The sequence below is a fragment of the Dendropsophus ebraccatus genome, chromosome 13 (genome assembly GCF_027789765.1).
Source record: "Dendropsophus ebraccatus isolate aDenEbr1 chromosome 13, aDenEbr1.pat, whole genome shotgun sequence".
NCBI classification, from domain to species: Eukaryota; Metazoa; Chordata; class Amphibia; order Anura; family Hylidae; genus Dendropsophus; species Dendropsophus ebraccatus.
Window position 1 is genome coordinate 7,921,495 of NC_091466.1, and position 16,108 is coordinate 7,937,602.

General features: G+C 50.2%; 1 protein-coding gene across 1 annotated transcript in view; it reads left to right on the forward strand.

Moving 5' to 3' along the window:
* The first annotated feature begins 1,589 nt into the window (after window positions 1-1,589).
* The window catches only part of ANKRD35 (ankyrin repeat domain 35), a 48,078-nt gene continuing 33,559 nt past the window's right edge, over window positions 1,590-16,108 (forward strand). The window contains exon 1 of the mRNA XM_069950169.1: window positions 1,590-1,966. Coding sequence (XP_069806270.1) covers window positions 1,907-1,966 — 60 coding nt within the window. The 5' untranslated portion in view covers window positions 1,590-1,906. The remainder of the gene's footprint in view (window positions 1,967-16,108) is intronic.

The window sequence follows — 16,108 nt, forward strand, 5'->3', positions numbered from 1 at the left end:
CATCTCTTCTCCCCTATACACATGTGTCGGCTGAAGCCTGTCTTATCCGATCCAGCTATATACATGCACGCTCAGCTTAAATGACACCTATGTCTACTGATCCACCACATGTCCATGTCTCCTGATCCCTATACACACGTTCAGCGACAGCTATCTCTCCTGACCCCCCGTATACATGTACACTCAGCCGACAGCTATCTCTCCTGCCCCCCTATATATATGTACGCTCAGCTGACAGCTATCTCTCCTGACCCCCCCATATACATGTACACTCAGCCGACGGCTATCTCTCCTGACCCCCCATATACATGTACACTCAGCCGACAGCTCTCTCCTGACCCCCCATATACATGTACACTCAGCTGACAGCTATCTCTCCTGACCCCCCCATATACATGTACACTCAGCCGACAGCTATCTCTCCTGACCCCCCCATATACATGTACACTCAGCCGACAGCTCTCTCCTGACCCCCCATATACATGTACACTCAGCCGACAGCTATCTCTCCTGACCCCCCCCATATACATGCACACTCAGCCAACAGCGATCTCTCCTGACCCCCCATATACATGTACACTCAGCCGACAGCTATCTCTCCTGACCCCCCATATACATGTACACTCAGCCGACAGCTATCTCTACTGACCCCCCATATACATGTACACTCAGCTGACAGCTATCTCTCCTGACCCCCCATATACATGTACACCCAGCTGACAGCTATCTCTACTGACCCCCCATATACATGTACACTCAGCCGACAGCTATCTCTCCTGACCCCCCATATACATGTACACTCAGCCGACAGCTATTTCTCCTGACCCCCCCATATACATGTACACTCAGCCGACAGCTCTCTCCTGACCCCCCCATACACATGCACGCTCAGCCGACAGCTATCTCTCCTGACCCCCCATATACATGTACACTCAGCCGACAGCTATCTCTCCTGACCCCCCATATACATGTACACTCAGCCGACAGCTATCTCTCCTGACCCCCCATATACATGTACACTCAGCCGACAGCTATCTCTCCTGACCCCCCATATACATGTACACTCAGCCGACAGCTATCTCTCCTGACCCCCCATACACATGCACACTCAGCCGACAGCTATCTCTCCTGACCCCCCATACACATGCACGCTCAGTTCGTCTGAGTATACATATGTTATCAATGGGCAGAATATTTCTGGACTCCAAGAATAAAAGTTCTGGGCGCTTAAAATCCAACATGCCGGACTCTTCTCTCCCTCGCCATCTGCAAAAGGGGGCGTTGTGACCCCCATATACATTAGATGGTTGGTCAGTGGGTTTGGCCCACCCTGTATGACCTGTTCTAGGACCAGGATGGTATGATATCTATGGGGTGATAGGTGACGGGATCATTGAGAGGCGAGGGGAGCCCGCTGAATAAAGTTTAATCTAGGAATAGAGTCAGGAAGAGGTTAAATGTGACATGTTGCGTAACCCGCCCTGCCATTAGCATATATAAAGGCGTCCCTCCGAGCCATTGTTACAGGCTTAAAATAGTTGTGTTATGTACAGTTCACACCGATGTGTCACCAGAGAGCGGCCCCCCTTGTCATCATTACAAAGGCTTCAGGAAAGTTGTCCTACCCCATTGGGGGTCATGGAGGGGAGGGTGGGATGAGTGGACCCCCGAGTACCACCCACCCTCCTATCTACAGTCATTATTAACCTGTTAGTGTCCATAGAGGGATCCACAGGTCATTGCTGGGAGGGACGAGACTCCATCAGGTGTCCCCACCGTCACATAACCTCTCCGCTACAGTCCTCCAGCCTGGAAATGGTTAAATCAGCCCAGGAAGGTTTTGGTTTCCATGTGATGTGAGTGGCGGAGTCGGTGTCTCCCATCACTACCTGTATGCCAGGAGGGCATGGCTGCCATGAGGAAGTGGCAGAGCCTATTCACTAAACAGACGTACAGGCCGACAGCGGTGAGTAGAGCGGGGGCACAGCCATGGTGGGGGGCGAAGGACGAGGTGTGGAGGGCAATGAGGGTAAGATAATGGGCACAGCCATGATAGGGGGTGAAGGACAAGGTGTGGGGGGCAATGAGGGTGAGAAAAGGGGCACAGCCATGGTGGGGGGTGAAGGACGAGGTGTGGGGGGCAATGAGGGTGAGATAATGGGCACAGCCATGATAGGGGGTGAAGGACAAGGTGTGGGGGGCAATGAGGGTGAGAAAAGGGGCACAGCCATGGTGGGGGGTGAAGGATGAGGTGTGGGGGGCAGTAATGGTGACACAGGGGGCAGGGCACAGGGTGGAGCCGTATACCAGCTGGCACTGACAGCGGGCACCATACACCTGACAGCCACAGAGATGATGCTGCCAGATAGCCACAGCGATGTCTGATGTAAAAGCTGGTATATGGGCTCACAGACAACTACAACTCCCAGCATGTCTGCACAACTACAACTCCCAGCATGCCTGCTCAGCTGACAGAATACCATAGCCTGTAGATGGACGCTAAGCGATCTGTCTGTGACTGTGTACAGTGTATGCGGTCAGTGTATGCGGTCTGTAGCTCTCTGTTATCAGCCAGTTCAGGACGTAGTTTTCATAAATGGGAGGGAGAGTAGGAATCTCCTGCCCACCATGATCCCTACTGTATGTCCCAGTAACCGGGTGCTGAGACCAGTGATCCCGGCCGCTGCTCTTATATCACTCCATATAACATTATATAACTGGTGATGTATATCGGTTATTCCTCTTATAATGTTCCAGTACTGATTATATGTATATTGGGGGAGATTTATCAAACTGGTGTAAAGTGAATCTGGCTCAGTTGCCCCTAGCGACCAATCAGATTCCACCTTTCATTTTCCATAGAGTCTGTGAGGAATGAAAGGAGGAATCTGATTGGTTGCTAGGGGCAACTGAGCCAGTTTCACTTTACACCAGTTTGTTAAATCTCCCCCTATGTCTTCAGAGACAACCGTCAGCGTGTCACTGTCCTGCACCCCAAGTGTCACTATCCTGTACCCCGAGTGTCACTGTCCTGCACCCCAAGTGTCACTATCCTGTACCCCGAGTGTCCTTGTCCTGCACCCCAAGTGTCCTTGTCCTGTACCCCGAGTGTCCTTGTCCTGTGCCCCGAGTGTCACTGTCCTGCGCCCCGAGTGTCCTTGTCCTGTGCCCCGAGTGTCCTTGTCCTGTGCCCCGAGTGTCCTTGTCCTGTGCCCCGAGTGTCCTTGTCCTGTGCCCCGAGTGTCCTTGTCCTGTGCCCCGAGTGTCACTGTCGTGCGCCCCGAGTGTCACTGTCGTGCGCCCCGAGTGTCACTATCGTGCACCCCAAGTGAGGTGATGAGTATAGAGAGTGTGAGGGTCTTTGGATTCTTCTTCTTTCTAGCGTAGAGATGCGTACAGTAATATCTAAGGTTATATAATAATATGCCGTTATATACAATATCATATCTAATAATCATCATATATAATATGTAATAACAGTAATAAGTTACAAAATATACAGCAGCATGTAGTATTATAAGTATTATAGTAATATGTAATGTCATACAGTAATATATAACGTTATACAATTGCATACTGTAATATACATTATTATACAATAGCATACTGTAATATACTGTAATAGATTATAATATACAGTAACATGCAGTATTAGGCCACATTCACACAATGTAAATTTTCTATTAATCACGTCCGCTGTTGCCGATTTGCAGCAACGGCCGTGATTAATAGAAAATTTGCGTTGTGCTGCAGTCTATGGAATCGCAGCCAGAGTGTATACACAGTCCTAGTGGCTTCAAGGAAAACTGACATGTCCGTTTTGTGCAGCCGCTATTCATTGAAAAATGGCCACACAACACTGACAGCTCACACAATGGAGAGTGCGGCTCCGGCCACAGTCTCCATTGGGTGCAATGGTGAATTGGGATGTGGGCGCACACGGATGCGCCCACATCCCAATTCAATAGAAATAAAGTTCATCCCGGGATAAGCTTCACTGACACCGACGATTCTGTGACATGGCCGGGTCACAGAACGGCCGGTGTCATACGCTGTGTGAACCCAGCCTTATACAGTAATATACAATGTTATATAGTGATAGATGGTAATGCACAGTAAAATATAATGTCATACAGTGATATACAATGTTATACAATAGCATACTGTAATATACAATGTTATACAATAGCAAACTGTAATATACAGTAAGAGATAATAATATACAATAGTACTCAGTGTTACACAGTATGAACAGGGATTTAGTTTCCGCACCCCAGCAGAGATCAGAGTTTTCAGCTCTGAACGCTGCACATGTCTCTTGGGAGATGCCAACATGGGGGGGGGGGGGGGGTAATTAACAAGGGGATGCCTACATGGGGAGCAGGAGTGCCTACTACTATGGGGGATTCCTACATGGGGAGGGGGTGGGGCTAACTACCAGGGGAATGACTAAAAAGGGGATGTCTGGTGGGGGGGCTAACTGCCAGTTGGGATTACCTACAGGGGGATGCCTACATAGACAATACTACATGCTGGTGGGCTTACTATTGGGGGATGGGATTACTTACAGGGGGATTCCTACTTAAAAGGGAGACTACCTACAGGGGGATTAGCTGTATGGGGGGGGGGGGGGGGGCTACCTTCATAGGGAGGCCTAACTACTATATAGAAGGGGGCCTAAATACTATGTGGGGACACAAAGGGGCCTAACTATCATATTGAAACAGAGGGACCTAACTACTATATGAGGGTACATGGGGCCCTAATTAATATATGAGGGAAAGGGCACAGATAGCACCATTAAAATATGGAGACACAGAGGGGCCGGACTAATAAATGGGAGCACAGAGAGGCCAAACTACTAGATGGTGGACACAGGGTTCTAACTACTGAATGGAGACAGAGGGGCCTAACTACTATATGGGGATACAGAGGGCCCTAACTACTATATTGGGGCACATAGAAGGCCTAACTTCTAAATAGAGGCACAGAGAGGCCTGACTTCTATAGGGCACAGTGGGGGCTTATCTCTGAGGGTCTCTGAGGGGCTTTTCTACTATTTGAGAGCATAGAGAACGTCTGAAGGTCTGAATTACTACATGGGGGCACAAAGTGGGCACTGTTACATTGTGGAGCAATACAGTTGTGGACTTTGTATAGAGGTGAGGGTGGTGCTGGAGCTTAATCTGTTGTGGGTTTGGCTATGGGGCTTGGTATGATGTGGGTGTGGCTATGGGGGCTTGGTATCGTGTGGTATGATGTGGGTGTGGCTATGTGGGCATAGTATGATGTGGGTGTGGCTATGTAGGCATGGTATGATGTGGGTGTGGCTATGTAGGCATGGTATGATGTGGGTGTGGCTATGTAGGCATGGTATGATGTGGGTGTGGCTATGTAGGTATGGTATGATGTGGGTGTGGCTATGTAGGCATGATATGATGTGGGTGTGGCTATGTGGGCATAGTATGATGTGGGTGTGGCTATGTAGGCATGGTATGATGTGGGTGTGGCTATGTAGGCATGGTATGATGTGGGTGTGGCTATGTAGGCATGGTATCATGTGGGTGTGGCTATGTGGGCTTGGTATCATGTGGGTGTGGCTATGGGGGCTTGGTATCGTGTGGTATGATGTGGGTGTGGCTATGTAGGCATGGTATGATGTGGGTGTGGCTATGTAGGCATGGTATGATGTGGGTGTGGCTATGTAGGCATGGTATGATGTGCGTGTGGCTGTGTATGCATGGTATGATGTGCGTGTGGCTGTGTAGGCATGGTATGATGTGGGTGTGGCTATGTAGGCATGGTATGATGTGGGTGTGGCTTTGGGGCATGGCATCATGCCTTGAATGCCCCCCTTTTGCTCTTAGCACGTTGCGAGGTATATGAGTCCTAGAAAATACCTGGAGGAAATTACCCAAACCTGGTCACTGTGAGTAACTATATATACAGTAGTATACAGCAGTATATAGTCATATATAGTAGCATATAATATACAGAGTTTTGTTATCTCCCAGCAGGCAAAGCTACACTTCTGCCACCAGGGGGCACCATTGTACCAGACATATTGTCACTTGTCTCACCACTGACTCCTGATACAAAGTTCATGTGTAAATCGCCTGAAGACGCAAAATCTCATCTGTTTCTCCTATTTCCTGGGACTTTAGTAAGAAGCTTAATCTGCCGGATCGCATTCAGCCGGCTCCTCTTTTTACAATCACATTCCTTCAATCACATGCGGTTATACGTCATCCTGGGAGCTGGAGCGGAGTCTGATGGCGGCCGGCGGGGTTAGGCCCGGTGTGGTTAGGCGCTGTCCTATAGATGGGCGCTCAGTCTATTTCTGGCTGCTGATTGTTAGGCAGGGTGGAGTCCACCCATTGTAGTGTATACTATGCGGATGTCATGTATCCTCCTGGGGACCCTCTGGGGTCTGCGGCCCACCTCACTAGGGGGGCTGGGCGTCCCTTTCTCTCAGGCTGCCCCCGGCTGGCACTGACTGGTTGGGATCTTTTATAATGAAAGTTCTCATTGAACAACACATTAAGATTGTATTACATAACACAAAAGATCTTTTCAGTGTGTTCTTAAAGCCTTTGTGTGAGAGTATGCGGAGTACTGTGCGTACAGGACACGACTCCCCCGTCTACATAACACCTGTGTACACAACCTCGACTGATCTATTATACTGTACACGGGGGAGGGGGGAGACAACGGGACCCCCGACCATTGTCAGCCAGGAGCACCTACTCATCTATTATACTGTACACAACCCCGACTGATCTATTATACTGTACATAGGGGAGGGGGAGACAACGGGACCCCCGACCATTGTCAGCCAGGAGCCCCTACTCATCTATTATACTGTACACGGGGGAGAGGGGAGACAACGGGACCCCCGACCATTGTCAGCCAGGAGCCCCTACTCATCTATTATACTGTACACGGGGGAGGGGGGAGACAACGGGACCCCCGACCATTGTCAGCCAGGAGCACCTACTCATCTATTATACTGTACACAACCCCGACTGATCTATTATACTGTACATAGGGGAGGGGGAGACAACGGGACCCCCGACCATTGTCAGCCAGGAGCCCCTACTCATCTATTATACTGTACACGGGGGAGGGGGGAGACAACGGGACCCCCGACCATTGTCAGCCAGGAGCACCTACTCATCTATTATACTGTACACAACCCCGACTGATCTATTATACTGTACATAGGGGAGGGGGAGACAACGGGACCCCCGACCATTGTCAGCCAGGAGCCCCTACTCATCTATTATACTGTACACGGGGGAGAGGGGGGACAGCCAGACCCCCGACCATTGTCAGCCAGGAGCACCTATTCCTCTATTATACTGTACACGGGGGAGAGGGGGAGAAAGGGGACCCCCGACCATTGTCAGCCAGGAGCCCCTACTGATCTATTATACTGTACACGGGGGAGAGGGGGAGAAAGGGGACCCCCGACCATTGTCAGCCAGGAGCAGCTACTGATCTATTATACTGTACACGGGGGAGGGGGGAGACAGCCAGACCCCCGACCATTGTCAGCCAGGAGCCCCTACTGATCTATTATACTGTACACGGGGGAGGGGAGAGACAAGGGGACCCCTGACCATTGTCAGCCAGGAACACCTACTGATCTATTATACTGTACATAGGGGAGGGGGGAGACAGCCAGACCCCCGACCATTGTCAGCCAGGAACACCTACTCATCTATTATACTGTACACGGGGGAGGGGGGAGACAGCCAGACCCCCGACCATTGTCAGCCAGGAGCACTTACTCATCTATTATACTGTACACGGGGGAGGGGGGAGACAGCCAGACCCCCGACCATTGTCAGCCAGGGGCCCCTACTCATCTATTATACTGTACACGGAGGAGGGGGGAGACAAGAGGACCCCCGACCATTGTCTGCCAGGAACACCTACTCATCTATTATACTGTACATGGGGGAGGGGGGAGACAGCCAGACCCCCGACCATTGTCAGCCAGGAACACCTACTCATCTATTATACTGTACATGGGGGAGGGGGGAGACAGCCAGACCCCCGACCATTGTCAGCCAGGAACACCTACTGATCTATTATACTGTACACGGGGAGGGGGAGACAAGGGGACCCCCGACCATTGTCAGCCAGGAACACCTACTCATCTATTATACTGTACACGGAGGAGGGGGGAGACAAGGGGACCCCCGACCATTGTTAGCCAGGAGCACCTACTCATCTATTATACTGTACATGGGGGAGGGGGGAGACAGCCAGACGCCCGACCATTGTCAGCCAGGGGCCCCTACTCATCTATTATACTGTACACAGGGGAAGGGGGGAGACAAGGGGACCCCCGACCATTGTCAGCCAGGAGCACCTACTCATCTTTTATACTGTACAGGGGGGGACAATACAGCCAGACCCCCGACCATTGTCAGACAGGAGCACCTACTCATCTATTATACTGTACACGGGGGAGGGGGGGACACAGCCAGACCCCCGACCATTGTCAGCCAGGAGCACTTACTCATCTATTATACTGTACACGGGGGAGGGGGGAGACAGCCAGACCCCCGACCATTGTCAGCCAGGAGCACCTACTCATCTATTATACTGTACACGGGGGGGGGGGGGGGGGGGGGTTGGACAATACAGCCAGACCCCCGACCACTGTCAGCCAGGAACACCTACTCATCTATTATACTCCGCTGCCCTACACTGGAGATGGGGGGTGTATGGTCAGACCTGTGATAGTCTTGGTGAATATCAAGACTAACATCACAAACCTTTGGAAAGAGAGGGCTCCTCCGTGGGTATTCTCCTGTAGGCGAAGGATCTTTGTACACCACATGGACACCTTCCAGCTACCCTGGTTCTAAGGCTTATTGGTCGGTGGGGTTTGGGGATGTTGGGGACTCTGTCGAGGGAATTTCTTGACATTAGGGTCCTGCCATCCCATTTCCGGAAGCTGCTGGCGCTCTAGGATTGCCGAAGCCTTGATCTGGAGGTTGGTTTGGGCCTACTGGATTCTAACTGGATCCCCTTGAAGTTTTGGGACTTGGCTTGACGCTGTATGTGAAGGACAATGTGAAGGAGCTCTGAGGATCATGTCCCAGAGAGGTGTGTGGAGGCATGCTGGAAAGCAGGGAGCATCATTGTCCCTGTGGTATACAGCAGGCTGGGCACTTCCATCGGGCGGCCCTTGGTCTCTCCTATGCAGAATTGGCCTATGGAGAATTCAGAAACCTTGGTGGCTGGGACCGGAGCACTTTATTCTTAGTCAGCATAGTTGTCAGGTGTGGTGTCCCACCACGGGTGTTGCTATTGGTTACACCCTTCGTAAAAGCCTGCACTTTTTAAGTGTAAGTGGTGATGTAGTAGTGCCAGAGTTTCGCTACAAGATGTCGTTGCAAGCATGTATGCTCAGTTATTGCACAGCTGTAGTACTCAATGGGTTATTGTTTATTTGTGTGTCACATGGATCTGTACACCAATGAGAGTTCCTTCTTCTTCTCACCTATCATGTCTCTCTTTACTTTTTTCATACACACTCCTCACCTACTCACCTCACCTTACAGGTGCGGTAGGAAGGAAGTCACATGGGTAGAGGAAGTGTAGGGTCTTTTGCCTTTAGACTCTGTAGAGGTAGGACGTCCCCTACAGTTTCTTCCTAAGCAACTTCACTCAACACTATGAAGTGTATGAAGTGTTAAAGCTTCACTAGAGAGGACAAGTTAGGGATCATGGTAACCCACGCCGTGGACAAGGAGAGACACAGTGCAGGACAGTATCCATCACAAGTAAAGGAAATGATCCGGATAGAGCAAAGTTGCTAGAAGCCTATGAACTCTATCTCGCAGCGCGGGTGTAAGCATTCCACTCATCCCAGGTAACAAGGTCTGGGGCTTGTGTCACCCTCTAGGACAGATCACTCAACACTTGTGGGCAATAGGTGGTGCAAAGACCAAAGAGTCAAAAGACAGGCACAAGTATTCTCTCTCTTCTCAAGTATTCTCCTATTTTTACCTCCGAAGTTCCGGCAGAGAACAGTACTACTTGGAAGTCTCTCTTGACATCCTCCTTTCTACTCCTCTGATCTTCTCTTCTACTTGTCATCACGCAACCCAGTAAGCACGACTGTACCACCCTTTCTACTCTCAGTACAGATCTGGATCCTTAAGTATTAAAGAGGACCTGTCAACCCCCATGCCGGGGTGACAGGCTCCTGACCCCCAGCTAGATCCCCTTATACAGACCTCATCTGGCCAAGTCCCGCTCCCGGGACGGAGATATCCCGGTCAGAAGCCGGCGCGTGCTGTGGGGAGAGGTCCGGCATCCATAGAGAATGAATGGAGCTGGACTCATCTCTGCAGGCCGGCTTCTGACCGGGATATCTCCGTCCTGGGAGCGGGACTCGGCCAGATGAGGTCTGTATAAGGGGATCTAGCTGGGGGTCGGGAGCCTGTCACCCCGGCACGGGGGGTGACAGGTCTCCTTTAAGTATCTCATCAAGTATAAAGTATCGTGTCAAGGCAAAGCTGTATTGACCTGTGTGCCCAACCGACACTGGCGTCACGCCAGATTACCATCACTGGGCACGGCTATATCTCGGCCAACCATCATAGAGCTGGCGTCACGCTTAACCATCTGGCAAGTGACTGGCCGCACCTCCTCTACACCCCCAGCGGGTTACACCACAGAGGTCCCATACTTGGAGTGTGTGGTGTTTAGTATCGCCCCCTGTGGACAAGGTGGTAAGGGGCACACTTGTGACCTGGTAAAAGTGCGTTCTATGGAGTATGAGAGGCTGGGGGCTGCTAGGGCCTCTTGTCTTTGGAGGGTCTCCATCTTTAAAGTGCCTTATCCTGCGTGGTGGGCTGATCGCCAAAGACCCTTTTGGTGTAGGACCATAACCCTAGCATGCCTATGGGAGGTGACTGGTGTGACTCATGTAATCTCAGGCTATAACATACTTGTGTCTACCAGTCTAGCGCCCCCTAGAGGAATGAATCGAGAATATGCGGAGAATATGATCCTTATCTCAGCCTGTCTGTACACGAATGACCCAGCACCTCCCTGCTATAACTGCTCCCTGCTCCTCATAAGGGGAGAAAGAGGAGACTGCTCCTCATAAGGGAGAAAAAGGAGACTGCTGCTCATAAGGGTTACTACAGGGAAAAAGAGGAGACTACTCCTCATAAGGGGAGTAAGAGGAGACTGCTCCTCACAAGGGTTACTGCGGTGGCAGGGGCGTAGCTAGGATTCCCCGGGCCCCCCGAGCAAAAATTTGTAAGGGACCCCCCTCCCATAAGCACAACACAAAGCACTGCGCATATATATATATATATATATATATATATATATATATATATACTTTACTGCTCATGCACTGATAACCTCTGCACATTTCCCAGCTGGAGAACAGAGGTCAGAGGTTATCAGTGCAGTGAAGCAGAGATCTCTGTCTTCTGCTTGTTAACCCTTTTTTGTGTTGCAGCATGTAAGTAAACATTGGGTCACTTACACACTGCAGTACATATGGGGTTAAGCAGGAGGACATGCGTTCTTACCTCCTCCCCCGGGCCCCCCTCCTGCATGGGCCCCATAGCAACTGCCTACCTTGCCTCTATGGTAGCTACGCCACTGTGCGGTGGTCAGTACGGGTACTTGGTGGTAACCGGAAGGTGTTGCATCTCAGGGGTGTTTAGGGTCACTTGGGCACTAGCCTGGAGTGGTATTCGACCCACCCAGGACTTTTGGTACCGCCACACACATAAAAAGAGAATAGCCAAAGTGTACAGAGGGGTGTAGGTGCAGGTGCGTAAGGAGTAGACCAGAGTCCTGTGCGTTTTGGTAAAAGTTGCCAGAGAAGCCCTGCCCAATGTAGTAAGTGTGCTCTTCTGGAACAGGTGTAGAAGTAGATAAGGTGGAAGAGAATACTCGTACTCACGGATGCCTATACGGGCCTTGAACCTCCTTATACCCCTAATTGTGGGATACCCGCCCCAATTGGGTAATATGAGCCCCAGTCGCCAGTTGTCTAAGTGTAGCAGACTCCTGAGGTTTCCCAGTCGTCTTGCACTGCGCAGTAGGATACGTAGACCTTTCTCACTGTAGCTTTGTCCCACTGGGGTTGATTCCTATTGGTCCAGGTAACTACCCTGCACGTTTTTGAGAGGTTCCTGGCGTGGGCAAGGTGTTTTCTGCTTGGCTTTTCTCCCCTTAGTAGAGCTTAGCACTGCATAGTTATCTTAGTGTTTAGTAGGAGAACTGGCACCTTTGACTGGTCAACAGATAACATGTGACAAAAACTATTAACTCTTCTGTTCCTTCAGCCGTGCAATAAGTTAGCTAGAGACAGTAGTGACACATAGTGGGGAAAACACAATACTACACCTCCCACTTGTGTGAACCTGAGGGAATGACTTGCTAAGGTGCCATAGACAGCACCCTGTGGTGGGACACCACATTGCTATAGAGGGAACAAGGAGACTGCTCCTCATAAGGATTACTACAGGGAGAATTAAGAGATCGGGAAATATTACACCCTTTATTATATTATTATTACTATTACTACTATTATTATTACAGGGAGCACAGGAGGCTTCAGTATCCCAATATATGGAGCATGCTGGTATAAACGAACCCGAGCGTTTGGCATTTGATCAGTGGGGGCTGCTGAAGTTGGGTAAAGCCCTAAGGGTCCTATTCCACGGCCAAGGAGGGCCCGATCAACGATGTAAACGAGCGGCGATCTGCTATCTTCAGAATGGCTGGTCAGCTGACAGGCCACGTTCAGCCAATCACAGGCCGCGGCAGTCCAAGCCTGTGATTGGCTGAGCGCTCCGTCAGCTGACCGGCCATTCTGAAGATAGAGAGCGCGGGACCCGGGGATAAAGACCGCGCAGAGAAGCCTGGACAGGTAATGTATGCTGCTGCTGCTTGTCAAATCGTCGGTCGCCCGCCGCGCACCGCTATTCAACCGTAGCGATGCGCGGTGGGGGAACGATGATTTTAGGTCTGAACGATCAGCCGATGACACAATCATCTGCTGATCGTTCTCTCTATTTCACCAAATGGGGCCAATCCGGCCAATTATCGTTACTGTGGAATAGGGCCCTAAGGCTATGTGGAAAACATGGATATAGTCCAACTTCAGCAGCCCCCGCTAATCAAAAGCCGAACTCTCGGGTTCGGTTATGCCGGCATGCTCGAGGTTCGCTCATCTCTATATATATGTAATTGTACAGAGGATCTCCAGGTGAGGAGCAGACAGAAATCCTGTAAGACTAAACACTCATAAACCGCTGTACAGTACACTAAACACTGCGCTGTGCCAGAAGAGTGAAATGAGGTAAAGAAGGGGATGATCCCCAATGACATCACTGCGCTGTCATACAACCCCAAGCCAAGAAATCCAAAGCAGGACACACTGGGAGTGTTATATACTTAGTGACCACCATATTATACCGCGCTGTCCTCTCACTATTGGGTCTTCCCTGTATAGACATTAGACCTCTGCTCTGGAGAACAGAAAAAAATCCAGGGATCTGTTTTGTATGTCAGATGGGAAAATCCAGTGATCTGACCGACTTTGAGCGAGGTCTTGGGCCACTCTGTCTGAGGAGAACAGAAAGACCAGACTCCAGGGGGCTAAAGAGCAAAATGTAGTAAGTAGTGGAGAAACATGGCTGGTCAGATGGATCCAGATCTCCATGGAGAAACATGGCCGGTCAGATGGATCCAGATCTCCATGGAGAAACATGGCCGGTCAGATGGATCCAGATCTCCATGGAGAAACATGGCCGGTCAGATGGATCCAGATCTCCATGGAGAAACATGGCCGGTCAGATGGATCCAGATCTCCATGGAGAAACATGGCCGGTCAGATGGATCCAGATCTCTGTGGAGAAATATGGCTGGACAGATGGATCCAGATCTCCATGGAGAAACATGGCCGGTCAGAAGGATCCAGATCTCCATGGAGAAACATGGCCGGTCAGATGGATCAAGATCTTTACTGAGAAACATGGCTGGTCAGATGGATCCAGATCTCTATGGAGAAACATGGCCGGTCAGATGGATCCAGATCTCTGTGGAGAAACATGGCCGGTCAGATGGCTCCAGATCTCTGTGGAGAAACATGGCCGGTCAGATGGATCCAGATCTCTACTGAGAAACATGGCCGGTCAAATGGATCCAGATCTCTACTGAGAAACATGGCCGGTCAAATGGATCCAGATCTCTACTGAGAAACATGGCTGGTCAGATGGATCCAGATCTCTACTGAGAAACATGGCCGGTCAGATTGATCCAGACAGATCTCTTTGGAGAAAAACGGCCAGTCAGATGGATCCGGATCTCTGTGGAGAAACACGGCCAGTCCACATCTTTGTGGCACCATGCTGATGAGAAGCAGAATTTGGCTCACCGCTTCCTGTCAGATGTGAACAGTTCATGGTGGTGGGGGACATGTTTTCTTGGTGCAGCCTGGCCCCTCCGATACCTGTGGATGGACATTTGGACAGTAGAGATTATGTAAGTATTGTGGTGACCAAGTTCACCCCTCCATGGCAGATGTTTCCTCTACGGCGGAAGGAGACTTAGCAGCCATCTTTGTCCTGTACCATCAGTGGGGTAGGGCCATGGTATTATACTGTCAGCCATGTTTGTCCTGTATAGTCAGTGCGGTAGAACCATGGTATATTAATACCGTCAGTGTGGTAGAGCCATGGTATAATACCATCAGCCATGTTTGTCCTGTACAGTCAGTGTGGTAGGGCCATAGTATAATACCGTCAGCCATGTTTGTCCTGTACAATCAGTGTGGTAGGGCCATGGTTTAATACAGTCAGTGCGGTAGAGCCATGGTATAATAATACTGTCCGCCATGTTTGTCCTTTACTGTCAGTGTGGTAGAGCCATGGTATAATACTGTCAGCCATGTTTGTCCTGTATAGTCAGTGCGGTAGAACCATGGTATATTAATACCGTCAGTGTGGTAGAGCCATGGTATAATACTGTCAGCCATGTTTGTCCTGTATAGTCAGTGCGGTAGAACCATGGTATATTAATACCGACAGTGTGGTAGAGCCATGGTATAATACCGTCAGCCATGTTTGTCCTGTACAGTCAGTGTGGTAGGGCCATAGTATAATACCGTCAGTGTGCGGTAGAGCCATGGTATAATACCGTCAGCCATGTTTGTCCTGTACAGTTAGTGCGATAGGGCCATAGTATAATACGGTCAGTGTGCGGTAGAGCCATGGTGTAATACCATCAGTGCGGTAGGGCCATGGTATAATACCGTCAGTGCGGTAGGGCCGTGGTATAATACCATCAGTGCGGTAGGGCCATGGTATAATACCGTCAGTGCGGTAGGGCCGTGGTATTATACCGTCAGTGCGATAGGGCCATTGGCATGAGTCCATCGACACCTTTTATATCCTCCATAAAGCTAATTGTGCAGGTTTTACAGTCTTTCTTGGCCTTGTTCCTTAAGGTGTAATTATCAGCCGACTGGTGAGGATCCCGGAGCTGAGATCATACTGTAACCCCGGGCTCGTGAGGCCACTGAACATGACTCGCATCAGTTTCTGGGTCACCTGTGTGTGTGAACAGGGCTGTGCGGGAGACATCCATTATTACCCGCCTGCACTGCTGATGGGATCCATTATTTGCATCATTGTGTGTGCGGCAGAGACGGCCGGATACTGCTGTTTATTTAACTCTTCGACTTTCTCCAGAATAAACACGTCCTGACCTGAGATTGTGAAACGCTCTGCGGATTTAAAGTGGACGCAACCTAAGCCACGGTTCATGTAATTTACTGGTTATGTTCTGCAGAGCATTACACCACTGACCCCGCTAGAGATCTGCTCTGTCCTTTCTACCTTCTGATACATAGTGATATATCCTGCAGATTATTACACCACTGATCTGCAGAACATCCCTCTGTCCTCTCTGCCTCCTGATACATAGTGATATATCCTGCAGAGTATTACACCACTGATCTGCAGAACATCGCTCTGTCCTCTCTACCTCCTGATACATATTGATTTATCCTGCAGAGCATTACACCCCTGACCTCTCTACAAACCTGCAG